General features: G+C 43.0%; 1 protein-coding gene across 1 annotated transcript in view; it reads left to right on the top strand.

Annotated features, from left to right (window-relative positions):
• The window catches only part of LOC138304316 (membrane-spanning 4-domains subfamily A member 4D-like), a 301,440-nt gene that overhangs the window by 233,485 nt on the left and 40,924 nt on the right, over positions 1–27,031 (top strand). The window contains exons 5-6 of the mRNA XM_069244273.1: positions 15,429–15,614; positions 21,505–21,624. Coding sequence (XP_069100374.1) covers positions 15,429–15,614; positions 21,505–21,624 — 306 coding nt within the window. The remainder of the gene's footprint in view (positions 1–15,428; positions 15,615–21,504; positions 21,625–27,031) is intronic.

Below are 27,031 nucleotides of genomic sequence, written 5' to 3' on the forward strand. Positions count from 1 at the left end.
ATCACGCGTCTTTCCGATTCGAATATTTACATGTAAATGGCAGAAAACCCAGAGCACATTCACACACACAAGGTAAAATCTCTCAATATGGAAATTAGGCCCAAGAACTCCGATGTCTTCGAAAATGGGATCGGGGGCCCAGCCCGACCCCCTTCTTACTGCCCTGATCAAGGATCACCAATGTAATTGAAGGGCAGAGGCCTGGAAGATCAAAGTAGGCCACCGGAACAGGAGCTCAGGAAGTTGCTGCTGCTCTGCACCGGGACCTCTGAATAGTGAGCACGTGGAGCTGGGCTGGCTCCCTTTTATAGAGTCATAGCCCAGCCCACCAACCACACCCAGGCGTGCTGCAGGAAAAGCCTCTAGAAGGCCCTGGAAAGGGACCACACCCTGACACAGTCTGAAAAAGCCTGCAGCAGTAAATTACATGTGAACAGTATTTATATGCATGCTGAACATAAGTCTTTAAGATTAAACTCTGCAATGCAAAAGGTTAAACAACATCATATCAGCACAATGCATAGATTATGTTAGCTTGAAATTGTTAGGTTTTTGCATTCTAGTCGCCCGTAGAGCGCGCACTGCCCTGATGTTGACAGTACTCCCCTCTCCCAGACGCGCTCTAGGGCTTAGTTTGTCTGGATTGAGACGATGAAAATGCCTCACAAGTACCGGAGCATGAATATCAGATGGGGAAACCCATGAGTTACTTTCAGGGCCATAACCTTTCCATGAGATTAAGTACCATAGGTTATGCCCTCTCAGTTTAGAATCCAACACTTTCTTGACTTCGTATTCTTCCTCCCCCGTACTAGAACTGGAGCTGGATGAGGGCGGACCTTCTGGACTGCCTTTTTCAAGAGGGAAGTGTGGAACACTGGATGAATCCGTAATGATCTTGGCAATTGCAGTTTATAGGTCATAGGATTGATTTGCTGAAGGATAGTGTAAGGACCTATGAATTTGGGGTTGAACATGTGCTTCTTCTTGAAGTCTATATGTTTTGTGGGAAGCCATACTTTATCACCTAGTTGATACTGCGGTCCCTCACAATGTTTCTTGTCATAATGCTTTTTGTATTTTTGTTTGGCCTTTTCTAAATGCTGTTGAATCAATTTCTGGGTTTGATGCAAATGTTGAATGGTTTCTGACAGAGCTGGAGTAAGAGAACTTTCATGAGGGATTGTGATGGGCAAGGTGTCAGGATGATAGCCAAACAAGCCAAAAAAAGGTATAATGCCAGTAGAAGTGTGGAATGAGTTATTGTAGGCTAACTCAGCTAACCAGAGCATTGATGTCCAAGAATGAAGTGCTTTTTCAGCGTAAGCATGTAGGTATTGCTTCAAAGTCTGATTTAGTCTCTCCGTTTGACCATCTGCTTGAGGATGGTGGCTAGTAGATAGTGTAGATGTCACTTGGAGTGTTTTACACCATGTCTTCCAGAAATTGGAGGCAAATTACGACCCCCGATCGGAGAGGATCATTTTCGGCAGTCCATGATAATGAACCACTCTATTCAGTAAAATAGTTGCCAGTTCACTGGAGGTGGGCAATTTCTTACAGCTAATGAAATGTCCATATTTCGTGAGACTATCTACTACCACCAGAATTACTGAATGTTGTTGAACCACTGGTAGGCCGGTAATAACGTCTAAAGAAATGTGCTCCCAAAGACGACTTGGAGTTAGGAGTGGATGCAATAAACCTTTTGGTTTTGAATGACTTGTTTTAGTGCAAGCACAGACTTCGCAGTTGTTAACCATAGCTTTTACATCTTTTGTTAGGGTAGGCCACCAAAAATAGCATTGGATTAATTCAAGAGTTTTAGGAGTACCTGGATGACCTGCAACCAATGAAACACTATCTTGCGAAGTTTGGTAGTGGGCACGAACAAACGAGCGTCATGAAAAGGTAATCCTTGCTTGATTGACCTTTTGGGATCTCCTTGGGCCCATGTCTGCCATTTCTCAACAGTGAAAGAATTGCGGATGTCTTCAAAGAAATCTTCAGTTTTTATGATACATAAGTCTTTGTCTGGAGCAATGATAGCTCTGGAGGTTTGAAATGCAGGCAAAGTGGCAGACTCTTGGCGGGACAAGGCGTCAGCTTTGCGATTGTCTCTACCAGGCAGGAAGGTTACCACAAAATCAAATTCGGCAAAAAACAGCATCCAGCGTAATTGCCGAGGAGTCAGAAGTCTGGTGGAACTCATGAACTGAAGATTGCGATGATCTGTATACACCATGACAGTGTATTTGGCACCCAACAAATTATGCCTCCATTCTTTAAAGGCGTCACGAATCGCCAGAAGCTCTTTTTCAGCAATGACATAGTTCTGTCCGGCTTCGTTCAACTTCCGAGACATGTAAGCTACAGGATGAAGTTGACCAGTGTCCTTGTTTCGTTGCGACAAGACTGCTCCTATTGCCACATCTGAAGCATCAGCTTCCACTATGAAGGGTCGATCCGCGTCAGGATGAGTTAAGACTGGGGCAGTGGAGAAAGCTTCCTTCAAAGTTGAAAAGGCTTGGTCAGCTTCTGGGGACCATACAAATTTCTCCTTCTTGCTTAATAACTTAGTGATTGGAGCCACTGTCTGGGAGAAATGATTTATGAACCTGTAGTAAAAATTTGCAAACCCCAGGAAACATTGTACATCACAAACAGTCTTTTGGATGGGCCAAACAGATACGGCCTTTACTTTCTTTTCTGCCATCACCATACCTTGAGGGGTAAGGATAACCCCCAAAAACTCAACTGTGGTAACATGAAACTCACACTTGGATAGTTTGCAATATAAATGGTGCTTTCGAAGGGCTGCAAGAATTTTCTTGAAATGCTGGACATGTTCATTTTCATTGTCTGAGTAGATCAAGATCTCATCGATGTAGACTATGGCAAATATGTTGAGGTACTCTCTAAGAACGTCATTCAAGAAAAATTGAAATGCTGCTGAAGCATTACACAGGCCAAAAGGCATGACGGTGTACTCAAAGAGGCCATATCTTGTCTTGAACGCTGTTTTCCATTCGTCGCCCTCTCTCATTCTGACCAAATGATAAGCACCTCGAAGATCAAGCTTCGTGTAGATTTTTGCTTTCTTTACTTGTTCCAGCAAGATTGGAATTAGGGGCAAAGGATATTTATTCTTGATGGTGACTTTGTTCAAACCCCTGTAGTTGATACAAGTTCGAAGTTCTCCATTCGCTCTTGGAACAAAAAACAAAGGAGAAGCTGCAGGAGACTTAGAAGGGCGAATGAAACCATTCTCCAAGAATTGATCTAGATACTTTCGTAAATGTTGATTTTCATGTTCTGACAGGGCATATACATGACAGTTGGGAAGTATCGCACCTGGAACTAGATCAATTTGACAGTCATAAGATCTATGAGGAGGTAAGTTCTCTGCTTCTTTCTCCTCAAATACATCTTCGTAAGATGAAGACTGTTTGGGCAATTTAACTTCTTTCTCTGCGGCAGTGGCTATGTAAGAGTTGCAAGCTTTTGATACTTGAAACTTTTGGAGGCATTGTTCTTTACATAGCGCAGATGAGAACACGACCTTTCGTTCTGCCCAATTAATCTCTGGATTGTGATGAGTTAACCATGGTAAACCAAGGATAATCCCATACTGGGGAGCATGGATCACGTCAAGGATGAGTTTCTCTTTATGTTTCTTTCTTTGATTCTTATCTTCACAAATCACCGACAAAGGGACAGTCTGAAGAGTTACCAGACCTCCAGTCAAGAGTTTTCCATTGACTGCCTGGATGATTTCTGGGGTCTTTTTTACAATACATGGGATCCCCATGCACGAACCAATTGGGCATCAACTCAGTTCCCGGTAGCCCCAGAATCGACTAGAGCCTTCTTGAAATAGGTCTTTTTCTTTACCTGAACTCTTATTCCCAGTTTGAGATGTCTAGATTGTGAAGGGTCCACGGTGACACCCAAGAGCAACCCTTCTCTGCATCTTGGGTGCTTTAGTTTTCCGACTCGACTTGTGCATTGGCTGCAACCATCTGAACTGGACCTCGTTTGCTCTTTGGTTTGATTGGACATTCTTTGGCAAAATGGCCCTTGCGCCCACAATAGAGACATTGTCCATTCTTGCTACATAGATCCTTATAGTCTGTGGTCAAAGGTCTCATGATGGTTCCAATTTCCATCGGTTCCGCTGTTCTTTCTTTCAGAGTTCTTGAGTCTCTATTATCGTGAACATGGCAGGAATATTTTTCTGCCTTTTGCGTGTTCCTTTTCGCTCTGTTAAACGATGATCAAGCTCCAAGAAAATGTTTATCAATTCTTGACTGTCTGTAGGCTGCGGGTCTATTTGAGCTAGGATATCTTATAGCTCCTCTTTGAGTCCCTTGTAGAACAAGGCCGCTTGTTTTTCTTCAGGCTAGGATGTCTCGGCGACCAGCCAATTAAAGTTGGCTAAATATGACATTAAGTCCTGATTCCCTTGGGGTAAGTCTAATAATTTACGATCTGCTGACAGTGTTACAGTTCTACGATCAAAAACTCGCTCAAACTCACGAACACAATTTCTCCAGTTGTACTGCAGGGGACTATCTATACGCACAAGAGGAATAGCCCAGGTATCTGCATCTCCAGACAGATATGATAACAAGAAAGCTACTTTGGACTGGGCATCAGGGAAAGTATGTGGTCTGCAGGTGAAGTGTAATTCCACTTGAACCAGGAAAGATTGCGCTTTCAAGGGGTCACCTGAGAAACTTTCTGGGGGAGCTAAAGGGATGGCTGGAGGAACATTGGGGGAAATATTTGTTGGATTACCTCCAGAAGTCTCAGAAGTAGGACCTGGCCAAGACACAACCGTGGGATTTTGTTCCTTCTTCTCTACCTTATCCTGTAACTGACTCACTCTCTCAGCTAGGCTAGATGCCAAATCTTTTGATGATACCACCTCTGCTTGGAGCTGAGTGATAGCCTTGACTAGCTTGTCCAGTGTGGCCATCTTGAGAACATACACAAACCAGGAGGATAATAATTAATAATTCATGGGCTCACTATTCTGTTAGAGTCACCAGATCCTCTGGGTCTGTGCACGTTCCCAACACTTCCACCACAAGACAGCTCCAATACTCTGATTAGAATTGTCACAGAGTCTAAGAGAGTCCAAGTGGGGAAAAGGGGATTAGGAAGGGAACAGCTGGGAAGGAGACCTGTAGGAAGTAAAAAGATTAAAACACACAATATCAAAATTATATCATATTATTCAGCACTAGATGATGACTCTAAGCATTGTCATTCTGAAAAAACATGGACAACCTAAGCATAGACTTAAATAACTAGGCTTCAAGATGACTGGATACCTGTGAGGTAATCAAAAAAGGTTAAATGCAACTTTCAAATTCAAATATTATCTTTAGCATGAGGATCAGGAAATAATCTAAATGATTTCTAAACCATCATATGAATTGTGTTTGAGAAACTAATTATGTACATACAACATTACATCTAGAACTCTAGCATTTGTTTGCTTTCACAAAATTGCCGGAACATGAATTGCGCACATTGCAGAAGTTCACAAAGGTTGTAAATACCATGGAATGATTGTGCACCATGAATAACATAAAATAGACTCGAGAAATAAATCACGCGTCTTGCCAACTCGAAAGCCACCAAGTAAATGTCATGAAGTGGTAGCGCATAATGAACTCCGTGAATTTAAACACAAGAAATGAATCGTGCTTTTTGCCGATTCGAATGTCAGCCAGTAAATGTCATGAAATGGTAGCGCACCATGAATATCAAGGATTAAATCACTAGAAACGAATCGCGCGTCTTGCCGATTCGAATGCCACCATGAAACTGCCAAGAAATGGTAGCGCACAATGAATATCAAGGGTTAAAGCAGGAGAAACGAATCGTGCATCTTGCCGATTCAAATGTCACCATGAAACTGCCAAGAAATGGTAGTGCACAATGAATATCAAGAGTTAAAGCACAAGAAGCGAACCGCGCGTCTTGCTGATTCGAATGTTTACATGTAAATGCCAGAAAAACCCAGAGCACATTCACACACACCAGGCAAAATCTCTCAATATGGAAATTAGGCCCAAGAACTCGGATGTCTTCGAAAACGGGATCGGGGGCCCAGCCGACCTCCGTCTTACCGCCCTGATCAAGAATCACCAATGTAAATGAAGGGCAGAGGCCTGGAAGATCAAAGTAGGCCACCAGAACAGGAGCTCAGGAAGTTGCTGCTGCTCTGCACCGGGACCTCTGAATAGTGAGCACGTGGAGCTGGGATGGCTTCCTTTTATAGAGTCTTAGCCCAGCCCACCAACCACACCCAGGCATGCTGCAGGGAAAGCTTCTAGAAGGCTCTGGAAAGGGACCACACTCTGACACAGTCTTAAAGCCTGCAGCAGTACATTACATGTGAACAGTATTTATATGCATGCTGAACATAAGTCTTCAAGATTAAACTCTGCAATGCAAAAGGTTAAACAACATCATATCATCACAATCACCCGGAGAGCGCACTGCCCTGATGTTGACACCATCTAAATATATCTGCTCTCCACATTTTCTGTTCTTCATCTCATGTAGCTTCTGCTAATGTCTTGACTGCTTTCTGCATTCTAGTCTCACATTTAGTTGCTGCTGTCTATCTTGCAACAAGCTCTCAAATAGCAAGGACTTCAAATTGTGTGGGTCTCTGAGGATCCTTTAATTCGCACATTACTGTCCTCAAATGGGGTAAAATTCAGAAATTAAATGTTCCACAACGAGGGAAACCTAATGAACCATCTTATTTGATTATTTTACACCATTGTTTAGGCCATACACATTCTGAAACTCCTTCTAATTCGGACACTTCATACAAAAAGCTGGGGTTCCCTTGGATGCAAGTTCTTCATCCACTCTAACTGGATTAAACACATATCCTCTTAGCACACTTTTAAATGCCTTGAAAAAATTCATATTCTGCATAAATTCAATGAACAACAATGAATTTCGATCAAATCAGGAAGTAATTTAAATCCCACAATCCTTTTCGCAAGCTGTTCTCAACCAGTAGTAACATGGTACTGTCCACCAATACCAGCGCAACTTCTCACTAACTCACCTATACCATTGCGGCACAAAATTATATCACAATCAGTTCTCACAAGGGCTGCAATCGCTTCGCAAATGTCTTTCACACAATCACGCACTCACACCTAAGGCAAAGTATTGCAAGGCAGAAACCAAAAATATGTCTGCACACTACGAATATGGGTTCAAACACTTCGAAAGCTGTAAGGGCTACACTTCTGACTATGGCTTTCTCAATTACACACAGTGAGTGAAACTTGACCAGTAATTCTCACCCTGGTTGATACAGATCCTCCACATGCACTCAGGATTCACCTAATATCAACAAACAACTTTACGCTCACTCGAGGAAAACTACTGGTACAGTCAATGGCGCCTCATGACACGTACTTCACTGCAGACAATAAATTAACCAAGTGTCTTCTACACTTGTGCGTTACTATCCAGGTATCTTAGGCCACGACGGACCCGTCAAGAACAACATCAGCGAACATTCTTTAGCAAAAAGCATCTCAATCACCAAAACACTTCACATCACACTTCACGTTCAAGCAAAAAGCATTGCAAGAGCAAAACTCCATTTATACTCACGCAACCTGTTACTTGTAGTGATGGCGCTGGAACTTCATCGAACTCTGGAACAGACCACGGGGCGAATTATGGGGTGGGCAATTTTTGGAATGGGCAATGACGTTGTCAATCCTAACTCCCTAACACCAAACAAAAATATGGTTCCCCCTCTTATGTGACAAAACCTCTATTCTGCCACTAGATCTGTGGGCGTGTTTTTTCATCCTTCACAGGAATCAAATGTATCATTGAGGTCACACGATTTGTGGACCCAGAAAGATGTGTGGCAACCCGTAAACAAAATTACATCAATACCACCCCCCTAATTTAGACACTATGACCAATGTGGCCAGAGAATGAAAGCTCCAGTCTTTATAAAGTTCAAAGCGTTATTACAACCACAAGCTCAAAGTCATGAAGACAGTGCACAAAACTAAATTGTAAAAATACATGGGAACCAAAGGTTGCCCAAGGCATCTAAATAAGTTCAGACAAATTAGCATTAGTAAAACTAAGCATTCAAGAAGAAGAATACATAACATCAATATGAATATCTGTGACACAGAAATTACCCTTTTATATGTATTTCTAATCATTAGCAAATCCAAGTTTAGCGGATTCAGTAATCTTTGGCTGAGCACAAGGCAACCCTACAGCTAATCAAATTAGGACAATACATGTGTGGTGAGAAACACATGCAGGCAAAATTCAAAAGGCACAAAAAGACGAGAAAAAAAATTTGAAAAAATAAATAACTCCTTCAAATAACTAACTAAAAAACAGAGCATCAACATGTTAAAGATCTAACCTAAAAGGGACATTTCAAAGGGGCAATTGCAAATGGCAGAGAGGAGGATACCTCTCCAAGGGTGTAGCATTCAGGAATTCTTCATCAGCAAAGCATCAAGTCCTCAGGCATCAGGAAACTATCTGGAGAGGGTGAGTGACACATGTTTCAAAATTTACGATATATTATTCCACAAGAACCAGTCCAGTTTGTCTGTAGGGTAATTCCAAATTACGTAAAAGGGCCATCATCAATTACGGAACCTTTCCAGGTCTTAAGATGGAGTCATCTCATTTCCGTCTGACTCTAAATAGGTTTGTAACAAATGTATACAATTTCAGTCCTTGTTACTGCAGTTCATTCTTTTCCAGGACTATTAACATAGCCTTCCTTGCTTAAACAATGAACTTTTTGCAAAAGGGACTTTGCTTCTCAAGGGAATGAATCTGAAAGAAGTCTTCACCTTATGAAAAAATGTTAATTCATCACTTTTACATGACTGTAAAATTTAAGATATGCAGGCCTCAGTTAAGCAAACATAAAAGCACTTCATTTACATTCATTTACTATACTTCAAATAAAACACATATAAAATATTGTATCTTTCAACACATAAACCACTCTTTAATCATTAGAAAACTTAGGGCCATATGTAGGAAACTAACATTTTGCGACTTGCAAATTGCGAGTCTGACCGACTCGCAATTTGCAACTCGCAAAATTGGATGCAGAAAGGTGTCTCAGACACCTTCTGCGACTCGCTATGGGGTCGCAAAGACCCACCTCATCAATATTCATGAGGTGGGTCGCAGTTTGCGACCCCATAGCGAGTCCCTGCACTCACAGGGATGGTGGCCTGCTGTAGTCAGCAGACCTCCATGTCTGTGACTGCTTTTGCAATAAAGCAGTTTTTTTTTTCATTTTGCAGCCCGTCTCACGGGGACCCCTTCCCTTTTGCGAATGTGTTACCACCAGTGTGACACTGGTGGTAACTGTGAGTTGGTTTGCGACCGCATTTGCGGTCCCAAAGCAACTCTGAATGGCGATGCGGTCGCAAATAGGAAGGGAACACCCCTTCCTATTTGCGAGTCGCATCCCCAAATTGCAAGTCGGTATTGACTCGCAATTTGGGGATGAGCATCGCGTTCATCCTTTTGCATGCCGCAAACTGCGTTTTTCGCAGTTTGCGACATGCAAAAGGCTTTGTACATCTGGCCCTAAATTTGTTTCACTATCGGTAGTTAGTCTAAGGTCTACATCATACATTAACATAAATGTATCCTTCTAGCATGTGGTTAAGTACAAAAGACACCAATGTCGAGAATGTGGCTTTCAAATAGATGCATATTTAAAATGCGTGTCAGTACAGCTTTCTACATTAGGCGATTAATTATGAAATGTAACTGTCATATTCTAATAACTTTGTGACATGAAAGCATGACTACAAATTTACGCTCTAACAGGTGCTATGGTAGTATGGAAAAAAGTTTATGCTGTAGGATGCCGTCTGAAGTATAATGTGGAATAAAAATGTGTGATGTATGCTTTGTACATGGATGTTTTGCGCCTACAGAAATGAGCAAATGAACTTTACATTTGTGCCCCGGATTCAACACTGGTGCATGAGCACTAAATTCAGTGTGTATCAGCTAGAACACTACATTCAATGACGTCTGCATATATTATCATATTTATGTTCAGACATCTTTTTGTACCCTAGTCCGGACTTACCTTTATTCTCAAAATCAGGGCCTTGTGACTCTTGGTAGCAATCGTGATTTACGAAGATGTGTGCCCCAACCTGGCTAACTTATGAATATTGTAATTAAGTCACATACGAACATTGTGTTCACATACATTTGGGAGTACACCTCTTTGTCCTAACACGTGTTTGTAGTGAACCTAATTGGGAAACAGTGGAGCTATGTGTGGAGTGGTGCTGCCATATAAACCCGAGTGGGCCATCCAGTAAATAACAGGTTAGTGGTTTCAAACAGTAGTAGTCCACGCTGAAGGGAGCACACCCACTCGAACACTCCCTGCTAACTAACTACCTGGTCGACAGTTCTATCCCAAACATTCCGGCATTCTCACCCTGTAACAATCACCTGCTCCACCCCAAAGCATGATGACCTTACAGACAGGAAATCAAGGCCATACTAGGAGATAAATAGCATACCACGAAGAGATGATGCTTGACAACACGATGTATGATAACTTGACAATGATGTATGATAACACAGGACAACAAAACCACGATGCAACACACTAGTATTTTTTTTAGGGGTGGACGTCATTGGAGTTATTTAGATATTATTTACAAATACAGAATAGTGTGGATAAAGCATTCTAAATGCTTGCTAATACGTGTACAATTGCAAGTGAGTGGGTCGTCACCTCACTAGCAGTGCATTTCCCTGACCGCTGCCCCAAGACTCACTAGGACACACCCACCTGTACCCACCCATGGTAAATCTGAAACTGCTGATGCAGAAGGAGCAGGCATTTTAATTTCGGGCCTTTGTGACCCTATTGTGCCACGCATGCATGTGTTTTGACCTTTTCTATGTGCAAGTCCCACTTTCGGATTCACCATTAATGCTCAGGTATGCACACATGCCACATTGTTAAGATATTTGAGCCACAAGGTCCTGATGCAAGCTGGGCAGGGAGGACTCGTTGGGTTTCACTTTTCTACTTTACTACCAGGATTTACTGCGTCTATGTGAGAGAGATATTAAGGTTTTGGATCTTCCCCGGTGATCCATTTGGTAGAGCTAATGTAGAACAATGGTTAGGAAGCACAAAACCCCAGTCCTATTTGTGGTATAGACTATAAAAAGAAAGCAAGGGTAGTGAGCCTTTCTGAAGCCAACCTGGATGTCATAGGGCACCCGGACTTACAAGATGTGCTCTGGGTGTCACTTGTTTTTATTTCTTCAATTAAAAGCTTTATACAGCACACCTGCACCTCGGGATTATTAGGACACTTTACTGAGAGCCCATTTAATGACATTACAATAATAGTGAGCTCAACATTGCAGTGGTAGACTAGGACTATGAGCAGTTTTTAGACAGCAGAATGCTTGGGGAAACCTTCAGTCACAGAGTGTATAGATTATGGAAGAGAGTTCCAAGGGCAGGTGGGTGATGTGTCCTAAATGTGAGAAAGGTGAGTATTGTTGTGATATCATGGCACAGAGTGTTTCAAGCAAACATTGCAGCCCTAGAGATGCACTACTAAAGTAGTGTGTCTGTGTAGGAGCGGCTTTGATGTGAGGTACTTAAACCTGTAGGAAGCTCTGGCTTCTAAGCACTTGTAGGCTCACCATGATGGAGCTTCCCTAGAAATGTGGGTTTTTTCATATGTTAGCCCTTTAGGTGGGACAAAACAATGTCAATGTATTTACTGTTGTTATTGGTAGACCTCGTATAGTAGCCAGTGACCAGTCCAACCTCTAAGTGTAACAGCGCCTTGAGCATCTCAGTTGAAGATTGGTGGGGGCAGGAGGTGTAGGAGGCTGTCCTGGTTTGTAGTGGTTACCAATGGTACTTAAACCTTATACCAGGTCCAGTTATCCCTTTTAAGTAGAGTGTAGAAGTGTTCTAGCAGCTTAGGCTGATAGAGGTAGCTATAGCAGAGCAGCTAAGGCTGAACTAGGAGACATGCAAAGCTCCTGCAGTACCACTATATCACATAGGTACTATATCATAAGAAAGACAATACTCAGAGTTACTAAAAATAAAGGTACTTTATTTTAGTGACAATGTGCCAAAAATATCTCAGTGGATATACTCCCTTGGGAGGTAAGTAACATACACAAAATATTCACAAATAACCAAATCAGGTAAGTAAAACAGTCAGAAAATAGTGCAAACCCTGTAGAACACAATAGAATGCAATAGGCCTAGGGGCAACACAAACCATATACTTAGTAATTGGAATGGGAACCACAAGTAGACCCCTAGGCAAGTGTAGTGTGTAGAGAGTTGCTGGGAGTGTCAGAAAACACCAAAGGTATAGAGGAGACCCCACCCCAGGACCCAGGAAAGCAGGAGTAAAGTACTACTATTTCCCCCAAAACACACTAAAGTTGTGATAAAGGATTTTGCAAGGACCACACAAGACTGCAAAGCACTGAAGATGGATTCCTGGACCTTAAGACCTGTAAAGGAAGAGGACCACATCCAAGAGTCGCTAAAGTGTCTAGGGGGTGCAGGAGCTCACTAAACCTCGGATGAAGGTGCAAAATAGCTGCCTCCTGTTGGAAGAAGATGCTGGTTCTGCACCAACGGAGTGAGGTATGAAGTTCAACTTTGTGCAGAAGATGTCCCACATCGTGCTGGCAGATGCAGGGTGGTGTCCTTGGCAAAGTACAGCAAACAAGCCTTGCTACACACAAGAGTCATGTTTGAAGAAAAAAGGTGCAGCCCGGGCCCAGGAATGACCAGGATGTCGGCACTCAAGAAGGTAGACAGAGGGGCCCCTCAGCAATGTAGAGAGCCCATTGGAAGGAGGGAAGCACCCGCAGGGGTCCTTGAACATGGGTTCAAGAAGACTAAACACAGCGGTCGTCTCAACACTGCACAAAGGGGTCCCATGACGCCGGAGGTCAACTTAGGGAGCTGACAATCGCGGGACGGAGTGCTGGGGACATAGGCTCGGCTGTGCATGCAGGATCTCCTGGAAATGTGCACAGAAGCCCTTGTACCTGCAGATCACACGGTGGACATGAATACTGTCTGGGGAGGGGAGGCAAGGACTTACCTCCTCCAAATTCGGACAGTTGTACCTCTGGACAGTTGGTGTCACTTGGGTCCACCCCCTGTGTTCCAGGGACCACGCTCATCAGGATGAGAGGGGACCCAGAGTAACAGTGATGCTGTAGTTTGGTGCCTGCTGGAGCAAGGGGAAGACTCCGACAAACCACAGGAGATTTCTTCGTGGCTTCTAGTGCAGAGTGAAGGCAGACAGCCCTCAGAGCACGCGCCACCAGGAAACAGTCAAGAAAGCCGGCAGGATTAGGCGCTACAATGTTGCGGGTAGTCTTCTGGCTACTTTGTTGCAGTTTTGCAGACGTCCTGGAGCAGTCAGCGGTCGATCCTTGGTAGAACTTGAAGAGAGAAGTGCAGAGGAGCCCTGGTGGATTCTTGCAAGTGGAAATCTGAAGAGAAGCCCACAGGAGAGACCCTAAATAACCCTGAGAGGAGGATTGGCTACTTACCCATGTATGCACCTATCAGGAGGGGTCTCTGACGTCACCTACTGGCACTGGCCACTCAGAGGCCTCCAGAGTGTCCCCTCACCTCCAAAAATAGGATGGCAGAGGTCTGAGACACACTGGAGGAGCTCTGGGCACCACACCAGGGGTGGTAATGGACAGGGAGTGGTCACTCCCCTTTCCTTTGTCCAGTTTCGTGCCAGAGCAGGGACTGGGGTTCCCTAAACCAGTGTAGACTGGCTTATGTAAGGAGTGCTCTATCTGTGCCCTTCAAAGCATTTCCAGAGGCTGGGGGAGGCTACCCCTCCCCAGCCTGTAACACCTATTTCCAAAGGGAGAGGGTGTAACCCCCTGATGTTAGAGGAAATGCTTTGTTCTGCCTTCCTGGGACTGGCCTGCCCAGACCCCAGGAGGTCAGAACCCTGTCTGTGAGGTGACAGCAGCTGTAGCTGCAGTGCAAGCCTCAGAGAGCTGGTTTTACAGTACTGGGGGTCCATGGTGGAGCCACCAGGATGCATGAAATTTGCTCCCCAATACCAGATTTGGAATGGGGGGACAATTCCATGATCTTAGACATGTTACATGGCCATATTCGGAGTTACCATTGTGAAGTTACATATAGGTATTGACCTATATGTAGTGCACATGTGTAATGGTGTCCCCGCACTCACAAAGTCCGGGGAAATGGCCCTGAACTATGTGGGGGCACCTTTGCTAGTGCAAGGGTGCCCTCACACTTAGTAACTTTGCACCTAACCTTCAGCAAGTGAAGGTTAGACATATAGGTGACTTATAAGTTACTTAAGTGCAGTGAAAATGGCTGTGAAATAGTGTGCGTGTAAGGGTTTGTCTGAGCTCCCTATGGCTTGTAAGAGAAATGCTGCAGCCCATATGGATCTCTTGGAACCCCAATGGCCTGGGTACCTAGGTACCATATATTGGGGACTTATAAGGGGGGTCTAATATGCAAATTGAAATTGGTAAATGTAGTCACTAGCCTATAGTGATAAGTTTAAAGGGAGAGAGCATGAGCACTGAGGTTCTGATTAGCAGAGCCTCAGTGACACAGTTAGGCACTACACAGGCATACACATTTAGGCCACAAACTATGAACACTGGGGTCCTGGCTAGCAGGATCCCAGTGAGACAGACAAAAACATACTGACAAACATGTAAAATTGGGGGTAACATGCCAAGAAAGATGGTACTTTCCTACAGGGGGGCATCTAAAATTGTATTTCCATAGTTTCCTTGGAGATGGCAAAAACAAATAGAGACATTTTCACATCGTCAAGTCAAATTGGATGCATGACTTTTTTTTTCTTAGTGAGTGGAGGTTCAGATTGCAAACGTAGCCTTTCAGGTGGATGTTGGAAAATGAGTGTGGGTTGTGTCAATGTAAATATTAATAATTTTATACAAGGTAGGAGTAAGGGTGAGAAACCTTCCGTTACCTATAAAGAAAGGGACACGTTTGTTCTTTTGCCTGAGAGGACTTGTGGTTTTGTGGTTGCTCTCCTACATTAAGATTTCATTTAAGAGGCCCACAAGGATTTAGAGAAGATTTCGTAAGAGACCAGAGTCTCGCATAGGACTGCTCCAGTCATTCACAGGTACCAGTCTGCCAGGAACTCTCACATATTTCCTAGTTAGCCAGTCCACATCTGTTGGTCCTCATTTGAGGTTATACTGAGAAAACCATCATAAAAATGCACTTTTTAAAAAAAATGCATAAACCTCTCCTTCTGACAGTTTCACTATCCCCCTGTTTCCCTCAGGTCCGGGGCTGCCTCATCATGAACATCCTTAGCGCTGTGGCCTCTGGGATTGCAGTAATTGTGTACATTATATATATTGCAGTTTGGGATCATAGAGGTGGTTATGGATACACAATGTGCAACTATTACTATAGGGAGCAAACTCCAGAAGAGATGGAACAGTGCATGAAGTTGCATCAAGTTCACGTAAGTGTCACTGCTGAATTATTACCTAATGTTTCTTTTCCACTGCTATTGTGTTCAGCATGGCTATAACAATAAAATCACTTTAGCAAAAGCATGCCTATAATTGTTAATGTGTTTAATCTAGTTTGAATATGTGTAAATATAGTGCATTGACCCAATTATAAGTCCTTGATGTCTCCAATATCATTTATGGTACCAATTTCAATTTCTGTTAATCCTTGACCCCAGAGCCCTTAAGAAGATTCCCTTTACTCTTAAATCTGAAAATTCGTTTTGTGCCACTTCTGACCTCATGTTATGGTCATTCTCAAAACTCTTGCACTCTCCTTCAGTGTCCACCCATGTCTCACTAGGCTATTTATTATTTCTGTCCCAGTGGCACCTACACACAATGTCGCTACTCGGAAGCCTACAGGAGATCCTCTCCTCTCACCCAGTGTTACACTTACTCTCCCCCCATATCTCTCTCCCAACTGATATGGCTCCATGTTCTATGCTCTATAATCTACAGCCACAATTCTCTCCCACAAATCTAACTTCATTACTTCTAGCTACACCTTTCTTGCCACCTCAACCTCTCTGAAGCCTTTCACAGCTTCCTTGCTTGGCATTACTGGAATTATAGTTCAAACGTTACCACTCATATTGCATTGCTCATTCTGTTTCCTTTGTGCCTTCACATCTCTATCAAGATCTTGATAGGTTGTGTCTCCCAGGGCTCCATCCCTTTCCTTCTACATTATCTCACTTTGTGCCCTACTCTCAAAATGTGAAATCTGGTACAATGTCTGTGCGGAAGACACTTAAATACTTTTGCCTTTCTCAACTATCACCTCTTAAAATGGGAACCGAGGCCCTTAGTGTTTGCTAGCCGTTCTTTGAGTGACTTTACATTCCCTCATGATAAACTCCAAAGAACTGTAAAAATCTACTACCCTAAAATTTGTTCCTCAACCACTCTGTCCACACCACTCTCACTTCACCATTACCAATACTCATTGCTTTCAATAAGGAGCATTTATTTACTGATCAGGTCTGGAATGTGGTTAGAGCCATTTGTCTGTGCAACAGCCATGTTAGGAGTAACTCAATTGAGATTGGACTAGGGGTGGGTGAAAAATTACACTCTGCTGCCAGAGTACATAGGGTTTTGCACACTCTGCAGTTCCAATAAAATTCTGCCAACTACTGCCTGGCTGAGTTTTTTCTCATGTGTAGCTCGTTAATGTTAAGTTGGCAAGTGAGCATTTTCTGTCCACCTAGCATGATTTTTGGGTGTTTGAATGCCTTCCGGTGACATTCCTCAACACTAGTGGCCACCGCAGGTCACGGCCCTTCATGTTGAGAAAGCTGCTGCTTGAGTAGAAAATCTAAAAAGAACAGTACCCTCTGGTGAATTTTTGTCCCCCTAGCATGAATTTTGGGTGTTTGAATGCCTCCCGGTGACATTTCTCAACCCCAGTGGTCACGGCCTTTCATGTTGAGAAAGCTACTGTTTGAGTAGAAAATCTAAAAAGAAGCAACTGATTTTAAAGCACGGAACGAGTTCCAAATTCCACCAGCTCACAGAACTCCACAGAGTTTTTATGTAACTCAGCGGAATTCCGGGACTAGTGTCAGAATTGTTTACGCTAGTCCGGCACTTTGCAGGATTAGAGTCAAAAAGTTTGATGCTAATCTTGCAAAGCACCCAGAGGCCCATTGTAACCAAGTGGTGTTAAAAGTGTCGGAAAAATAACGCAAAGAAATCTGGAAGATTTCTTTGCGTCATGTTTTTTGGTCCCCTAACGGGGGGATGCCCCCTTTGCATACATTATGCCTGGCTTCAGGATTGGGCTGCCTCTGTATTCCGTGTTCACACATTTAATTGCAGCAACCGCGTGTTTAAGAGGAGGGCTTTGGGCACCTGCACCTTTTAACTTACAAATTAAGCACTGCCCTATGGAGCATATTTGAAAAAACCGGCGCTGCACACAGTGCTGCACCACTTTTCTTGCGCCCCTTAGCCTCCTCTAACACCAAAATTTGTGTGTCGTAGTTAAAATACAGCGCATCATGGCAGTAGTTAGGGGACTACCATCAGAATTTTTTATGCTAGTCGGGCGCTTTTCAGGATTAGCATAAAAAATGTTGACGCTAATCCTGCAAAGCAACCAGAGACCCATTGTAACCAATAGAAGCCTCCTTTAAATGCCTGCTCTAAGCAGGCGTTAAAAGTGCCGGAAACAAATTACGCAAAGAAATCAGATTTTGGGTTGGCCCCTTTGCATACATTATGCCTGGCGCAGGCCTAATGTAGCGCACAGGGTTGCAAAGTGGCACAATGCATGCATTGCGCCTCTTTGTAAATATGGCGCAGCGTTTTGGGCCTTCTAACGCCACATTAGTGTCAATAAATGATGCTAAAGTGGTGTTAGAATGACACCAGGGGCTCCTAAATATGCCCCTATGGCAGTGCTTAATTTGTGATTGTTGTTTCCGGTGCAGAGTACTGGCACTTATTTTTGAGTGATGGTGCTTATTTTTCTGCCTCAAGCATTTACAGCGAGAAAAAGACACATATGGGAAAGACAAAGGAAGAGAAAAACAAAAAAGAATCACAATGGGAAATAGCAGAAATCCGCAAGAGTGAGCTGAAGGGGCAGGGTGCTCCTGTAAATGGACTGAAGAGGCCCGAGATGTCTTCAGGATTACGCAGCCTCTGTATTTCGTGTTCACACATTTAATTGCAGCAGCCGTGTGTTTAAGAGCAGGGCTTTGGGCACTGGCACCTTTTTATTTACAAATTAAGCACTGCTCTATGGGGCATATTTGAAAAAAGTTGCACTGCACACAGTGCTGCGTGCACTTTTTTTGCGCCCCTTAGCAGCCTCCCTAATGCCACCATGTGTGCGTCATATTTAAAATATGGCCACCATGGCGGTAGTTAGGGCACTAGCATCAGAATTTTTGCAGGATTAGCATCAAAAATATTGACGCTAATCCTGCAACACGCATTGTAACCAATGGAAGCCTTCTTTTAATGCCTGCTCTGAGCAGGCGTTAAGAGTGCAGGAAAAAAATGACGCAAAGTAATATGTCAGATTTCTTTGCGTCATTTTTTTTGGCCCCTCTAACGGGGGGATGCCCCGTTTGCATACATTATGCCTGGCGCAGGCATAATGTAGCGCAAAGGGTTACAAAATGGTGCAATGCATGCATTATGCCACTTTGTAAACATGGCGCTGCATTTTTGGCCTTCTAACGCCACATTAGCTTAAAAAAAATTACACTAATGTGGCGTTAGAATGGCAACAGGGGTTCTTAAATATGCCCCTATGGGGCAAATTTTAAAAAAGTGGTGCAGCACACAGTGCTGCACCACTTGTTTTGCGCCCCTTAGCGCTCCCCTAGCACCACCATGTGTGCGCTGTATTTAAAATATGGCGCAATATGGTGGCCGTTAGAGGAATAGTGTCAGAATTTTTTACGCTAGTCCAGCACTTTGCAGGATTAGCATAAAAAATGTTGACGCTAATCCTGTAAAGCACCCAGAGGCCCATTGTAACCAACAGAAGTCTCCTTTTAACACCTACTCTGAGCTGGCGTTAAAAGTGCCAGAAATAAATGACGCAAAGAAATCTGTCCGATTTCTTTGCGCCATTTTTTGCCCCCCCAAACAGGGGAATGCCACCTTTGCGTACATAATGCCTGGCGCAGGCATAATGTAGCGTGAAGGGATACAAAGTGGCGCAATGCATGCATTGCGCCACTTTGTAAAAATGGCACAGCGTTTTTGTCCTTCTAACGCCACATTAGGGTAAAACAAAATGACGCTAATGTGGCATTAGAATGGCGCTAGGGGCACTTAAATATGCCCCTATATTTTAAGTGGCTAGCTGAGTGGATTAGTAAAGCCAGCCTACACAAGTTCTTTATAACACATGAATGTATGTGAAAGGAGAGCGATGGAGAGATGATGGGCACATTTGCCGGGTGGTAGTGAGTGAAACTGAGGAGGATGTCGCAAAGGGCGCCACCAGTCCTAAAGCCGTCCCTGTTTCATGAACTGCACATGTGAAATACAGCCGGCTTGCTCCTTGACTACCCTTAATGTTCCAGTTCCTGATAATAGCTTGCAAATGGGATCAGAGTGAATAGCATTCCTCTCAAACTCAAATGAGAGTTGAGATGTAAGAGGCAAGAAGGGTGAATGAACAGCAAGTTTCAAACAAGGCCATAGGTGCACAAGTGCCCCAAGACTGATACGAAAAGCCGAATCCTCTCATTTAAAGAAAAGTCTTGATTTAAAAAAAAAAATGAGCTAAAAAGAATGAAGAAGAGAAGTGGGTGGATTGAATATGAGTATAGGAGTAACAGAATTAATTTTGCTTAAAACAAGATGGAACCCCTTGGGTTGTGGGATTTTGGGAACAGCTTTCCTGAGAAAGAGGTAGTCACGAAGAGGGTCATAATGTAAAGGAGTAATGGTTTGGTACTCACAGCAGCAGGACTCGTCTTGCTATCCCCGATACACTTTTGTAGGAGTGACCCTTCCACACATGGAACATGAGCATAACGAGAGGAAACCTAATCATTGTGTGTCAGAGACCATGCAGAGCCATTGGAAATCGAGGTTTCCACTGTAACACCCTGCATGACCACTCCCATTCTGACCTACAAAGTGAGAGCAAACATAAACTGGGTTTTTTGAAGTAGCCAAAGAGTATCACAGAAGCAGACCCTCCCAACAATATTTTCCAAACACTGCAGAGAGGCAGCCAACCAAAAGCAGTATCCAATGTTAGATATATGTCAGGGAAACAAACAAACAAATCCTCTGTGTCAAAGGCCTGATGTTTATGTTCTCGGAGCAAATGGAAGAACTAATAAGTATTGGCAAAGCCAATAGGTCTGCCATTTAGAATGTGTAGGTGCAACTGTTCGCTTTTCCAAAGGTTGTTTGGACTGGCGCTACATGTCTGTTTTTTAAACTTTAAATTCAGTGTGCCTACGATTTTGAAAAAATAATGGCCCTCGTGTATCATGATGAATGCATGGCATGCATCACAATATATACACATGCATGCACTGTAACGCATACATATATGTGCACTGTGACTCATGCAGATTCACGTGTATACACTGCAGACAACTTTGAATGGTTTATAAGATATTCACCATGTGTACACATGCATGCGTTGTGACATGCTGGCTGCCATTTTGGCTTTTTTTTAGTTTACTCATGCCACATGGTAGACGGCCACATCAGAACGGTTATTAAAATCAAAACCATAATTGCCCAGGAATGATGCAATGTACATGTGCAGCAGAACACTAGAGCGGGGTGAGAGGGAATAGGAGGAGGGGGCCTGGGTGATGTTCTAAGCATCAGAAGAAAGCAATGAAAGGGGCAGGCCCTAGTGGAAAAAACTAAAAAGAAATTAAAGTCAAGTACTTTTAATGTGCTCACATCTGCAAAATGCAGATGGACAAACCTATGTGGCAATTATTCTGAACCACAGTGGCCAATGTTGAGAGGGGTATCGAAAAACCTCTTTCTAATTCTGTAGTTATGTCTGTTTTATGTGTATGTGTGTGTTGTGTTTTGTGTGTTGTGTTTGTGTGTGGCGTGTGACGACGAGCTCTCGCCAGACAGCTAATCCTGTCTTTAGATGACATTCAAAACTCACCCTTCACTGGCCACAGCACATCCCTCCTTTTTTAAGATAAATTTTTTGGGGAGGTATTAGTGAAGAAAGGGGAAAGAGTTAACAAAAAATATGGGTATTGCAATTTAATTGGGAGGGGGTTTGTAGAAAAAGACAAGTTCTAGTAATATTTGACGGATGTTTCACGTTTGTACGCACTTGTTTTAACCCAAAGTTTATTTCCATTTTGTCATTGACAGCTTATCTTCTGGGCAAGTCTTATCTTACTGCTCATCATCACTATTCTAGAGTTATGTGTTTCCATTTCTGTCGCTGCCTTTGGATGCAAAACTGTCTGCAGGATGTCTTACAGTGAAGTGGTAAACAGATTTTATTTATTTTCATGATCTTTATTCTTTCCTTTCGTTTTCTTTTGAGTTTCAGCTAGAAAAGCTCTGTGCTTTGGTTCTCAGGATATCTCTGATACTGGCCCTCATCAGCAAATGAAAGTGCGAGTTGTTCACCAAAAATTCTTGTCGTAGGACTCTCGTGATTAGAACAAGACTACTGTATTTGGGGCGACAGGACCACCATTTTGTGGGTGACCAAGCTGATCCCACACCGTCTTGGTAACTGTCTGCCCAACCATTTCAGGTAGCACCTCACCCAAATATAAAGCTAAAGTGATTTGTGGCAGCCTATCGCATGACACTCAGTGACCTCTCAGGGGAAGTCATGGTCAACAGATCTCACATCCCTTATCTCATACACACACATAGGCTAAAGAAGGAAATGCAAGGAAGTTTTCAATACATTTATTGAAAAGACTGCAATCTACAATAAAATACATGAGCTGCAGTTATTAGGGCAATTATTCAGGACAATATTAGGATTGTGAAGACCAAATGAGAAAAATAGAAACAATCCAAGCATATTGACATAGCATAGATATTGGAAGCCTACCTAACCCCTATGGCAATGATAGCCCGGTATGTCCATGAGACATTAGTCCATGAGAAGTGCACCCGCCCCCATTTACCCCATTACCTGAAGGACAGGGGTCTGCCCTCTGTCTTCTTGGCTGATTACAGAGACCAGGCTGAGGTCAGCGGTCAGGTAGAGATGGCATACAGTTTGAACGTATATCCTGGCTCGAAAAGACCTCCCTGTTTTCCCTTGACCTATACAATGTTTTTATTAGAAACATATTTCTGTTTCTTGAAAAAGGCCTGACATGGGCATGTGCCTAAGTGCTGGACTGTATACCCGCGCTTGTGGCGACAATACTAACTGGATTATCTTGAGCTGTTCTTGTCAGCCTTGGTGAAAAATGAAATGTTGGGCACAGAATAATGATGATAATGCGTTTGTGGAATCACAGAGTTACAGCTGATTAGGAAATAAAAACATCTGCTGTAAAGCAGGCAGAGCTACAATGAATAAATAAGGTTTAGAGTAGGTATGTCGGTAAAAGGTCACAGGCCGCGGGCCCAAGCTTAGCTAAGGTAAAACATGTGTGCCCAAACAATATGTGAGAAATGAACCCCACAACACCCTCCCCATTGTCGGGACAAGAGAGCCAATCTAAAACTGTAATGCACTAAAATTAATTTAAAATACAATCTAAAATGCTAAAAGCATATTAAAAAACTAAATGTCAGAGTTGACAAGCATGCCAGGCCAACAGGCAAACTAACGTTAAAGACAATTTAGTATTGTAAAAATACCAATAGTCAAACGTCAACAGTAATTATGGTCTTGTAATATGTCTTCGATATTCTCAATGGAGATGGAAGCCATGAAGGATTCCACTTTGGCAGGTGATGGATTAACCAGTGCATTAGCTGAAAGATCCACGGAGCAGATGTGTGCAGATGCGCCAGCCACAGGGCCGGCTGAGTGAGCCACATTTCTCACAGTGCCAAATGTAGATGGAGTCAGGAAATCCACATGTGGTAGCTCAAAAGCTGCCTTGCATATCAACCATAGTCTCAATGGGCATGTCCATGAATAAATCCTCATCAAGAACATTAACAGATCTGCATCCAAAGAAGGCACAGGCTGCACGGCAGACATACCATTGGTGCACCACAGGCAATGGAAAATCGGCTGCACACAGGTCAGTATTTGTCAGAATGTCAATGACCAATTTAACTTGAGCTCCTCCAGCAGGGAAGCTCCAAAGTACTGCATCATGCTTTCACGACACAGGTGGGTTGGTGGGAGCTGTATTACTCCACTTTACTGAGATGAAACACCCACTGCATATCAAAAATAGCACCACCAAAGACACTCAAAAAAAGAGAATGGATGCCCGAAGGTATAACTCCAAATACAGTCTGGAAAGTGCTGACAAACCCAGACCCGACAGCCTTAAAAAGGGCACAATCCCCACAGTATTAGATTCATTAAAAATCCTGCTTCCTGCTCACCAGTTTGCCAAAATGTTTGGGGAAGTAGGTATTTAATAGGGACTGTATCTCTGCTGATTAACTTGCTAGTTGGAGGTTGTAAGTCTCTCTGGCTGATGTCAGAGCCACATGTTTTTGGAACAATAGTGCCTTTAGTCTGCTCAGCATGTCAAAATTTGCAATTGAAGTAGCAAGGTGCGGACACAAAATTACGTAAGCAGTTCCAGGCTTCATTCTACAATAACTTTCATCGTTCAGCATCAAATAACTTCCATATGAAAGTATCTGAAATGCAGGCCAAATCAAGGACACAGGAGTACCTTCAGATAGCAAGCCAAGTTTGCAATGGCTGCATTGCAAGTGGCGTGCAAGGACACCTGCTTAATAATCATAGAATGGCTAACAGCAGTCTCACATTTGCTTCCACTAAGAAAGAACTCCTTTTAGGCATTTGTAATCGAAAGGCAGCACCCACACCTCATGTTTGTAACTGTCCCCTAATCGCTCAAACCTGCTAACCACTATATGTTTCAAACACTGGGTGAACTGGAATATACTGTATCGTACTGCTGATGGAATTTCTGCTACAGTGAAAGGCAACTTCTCTAATTTGTTAGTGTTTACCATGATGTAACTCACTTCTTGTCCATCCATTATCTGCTGTTGTCTTGTCAAGTAAAACCTGGCAAATAACTCAGTAAAGTTAAAGTGCTGCCAAGGCACGCGTCCACGTTTGAGAACTTGCAGTGTCCAACCCATCTACATAATGGACCTAAGTTGACTCTGTCTATGATGTAAAAATGACATATCATTTTGGATGATGTCTTTTACAGATGAGACAATGTTATTTAACATGCAAATGTGGTTGAACAATGTGTTCATGCCATTATCAACAACAGCTAGAGCCTTTTCCATGTTTTCTTTGTCAATGCACCTTAAATATGCAGCAGCTTACATTTGCGAAAGCTTCCAGATCTCGTTGTATATGGCATACAGGAAAATCTTTGAACCTGGCTTCCTTGGACCTAACAAGAAATCTTGCAAGTCAACGTCTTCTGAAAGGAGACTAAGGTGTTCTTTAACAGCTGTTAATGTGGAGGAACGTAACCACGGTTGGCACAGTTTACCCACAGTGTATGTTGTAATGATACCTAAGTGTTGGGTTGTGATGTACCGAGGGTCCGGTCAGTTTGCCCCGAAACCCTGTGTAGAATTTACAAAACATGCCTGACAACCATTTGTGCCCAGAGGCCACAATAACCACCCACGGGGACGTGAAAGTGAAGAATTAAAGGTACAATTCTGAACCCAACTAGTGAGCTGCTCTTCAGTGACTTTAAAAATGTTTGCCAATTGCTAAATTTAGCCAGTGTTGGGATACTGGGTGAATTTAAATCTTTTATTTTTGCTATCTCTAGGCAAGTTGTCTGTTGGACAGTGTCATTCAAAAATATTTGCGGAGGAATAAGGCATGTGCTAAATCACTGATACTCAAAGTACTGTCTGGGGGCCGCATGGAGCCCTCCTGACTTTTACATGTTGCCCCTGGGTGTACAGCAGCACTCTGCTGGTGTTTACTCAGTGAGATGCAATAAAAAAGATGTTAAAGAAACAGGCAAGCATTTATTTAAAGGATAATTTATGTAAGAGAAGGAAGTAACTGTTGAGTCCTGCATCACTTAACTTTAGGAGCACCTTCATTTTTAAAGCCATCTTGCAGCAAAGTGTAAACATATTATAAAGTCTCTTCAAAATTCAAAAAGTGTATTTAATTAACATGCAGAACCTTTTCACTTTAGTTGATCAGATTATTTAGAAGTATTATTTTAAAAGCAATAGTTTTCACACTTGAATTTAGAAACCTAATTTCTTCCCCTTACCCTGACAACAATGCCAATAGTGAAATGAATGACGGTGAATGCTTGATTTGCACGGCATTCTGTCCATCATCTGTTGTTTTTGCATTTGTCACCACAAGTGGGAGGGGTATGCCCAGACATGGGTCCCGTGCTTGTTATGCTACCAGATTCAAGTTAGCCTGGCTGGTGAAGGGTGATACCCTGAAACCAGTCCCAGGATGCATGTTTCTGGTCCAAGGAAGACCTGGTCTGGCAGTTCAGGCTGGACTGTTCCCATGGGGAACAGGGTCAAGACTGATTTGCATATGGCTGGTTCCAAACTGGAATGGCATGACAAGCAAAAAAAATGGTGGATAAACCCAGACCTGTGACTGGACGAGAATGCTTAATATGCTCTGCATTCCATCCGTCATCTGTTGTTTTTGCATTTGTTGCCCCAAGTGGGAAGGGTATGCCCAGATGTGGGTCGTGTGCTTGCTATGCCACCAGATTCAAGCTAGCCTGGCTGATGAAGGGTGATACCCTGAAACCAGTCCCAGGATGCTTGTTTCTGGTCCAGGAAAGACCTGGCCTGGCAGTTCGGGCTGGACTGTTACCATGCGGAGCAGGGTCAAGACTGATTTGTATATGGATGGGTCCAAACTGGAATGGCATGGCAAGCAAACAAACTGATGGATTAAACCCAGATCTGTGAGTGGGGTGAATGCTTTATTTGCTCTGCATTCCGTCCATCATCTGTTGTTTTCGCAATAGTGAAATGTGGCAAGTAGGTTGTCATGTGTACCTTTGGGTGACCTGGGTTCCTATTAAACAAGTAAAACATTATCATTATTTTAAATCAAACATAGGAGAAGGTTGTGTACAGCGGACATCCTGAAGTCATGTCTTATTTATGTCCTGTTTATGTAATAATGAAGGGAAGAAAAAAAAACAATTGCCTAGGATCACATAATTTGGTAAAGTGGGAAAGCCAGGATTAATCTTGGGTTTTCTGGTTTCACATTGTGCAATTCAGAAACTATGTGTATATGCTTTGCTTCCTGTACACCCGCCTTACTACCAATGCCCCCCCCAACCCCACCCCAAGCCTGACCACTCCCACTGGCATCAGTGAGGTCCTCGGAAACATCACAGATCACACCTGCTGGCCGCTAGGAAAATGTTTGTGCGTACCCATGCTCTAAATAAAGCTTCACTCCCCTATATTTGCCAATTACGTGTTCCTCATACACGCTTTAAATCAATCCTGTTTTTAAAAAAATACATAGCTCTCAGTTTTGTGTCAGTTAGCAATATTTTTCTTGTTTGGCAAATTAATGTAATATGTCTCAGCATGCTTCGCATCATGCCTACTAAAATATGCAAACCTTTCTGTATATGTTTTGAAACTCACAACTGGTGGAGTTGGACAATGTTCCCATTGTGTTTACTTGAAAACAGATCTTGGAGTACTAGCTTGGTGCAGAAATTAATGTCCAAAATGATGATAACAACATTTCCCCATAACTCACTGTGCT

The sequence above is a fragment of the Pleurodeles waltl genome, chromosome 7 (assembly GCF_031143425.1).
Source record: "Pleurodeles waltl isolate 20211129_DDA chromosome 7, aPleWal1.hap1.20221129, whole genome shotgun sequence".
Taxonomy (NCBI): domain Eukaryota; kingdom Metazoa; phylum Chordata; class Amphibia; order Caudata; family Salamandridae; genus Pleurodeles; species Pleurodeles waltl.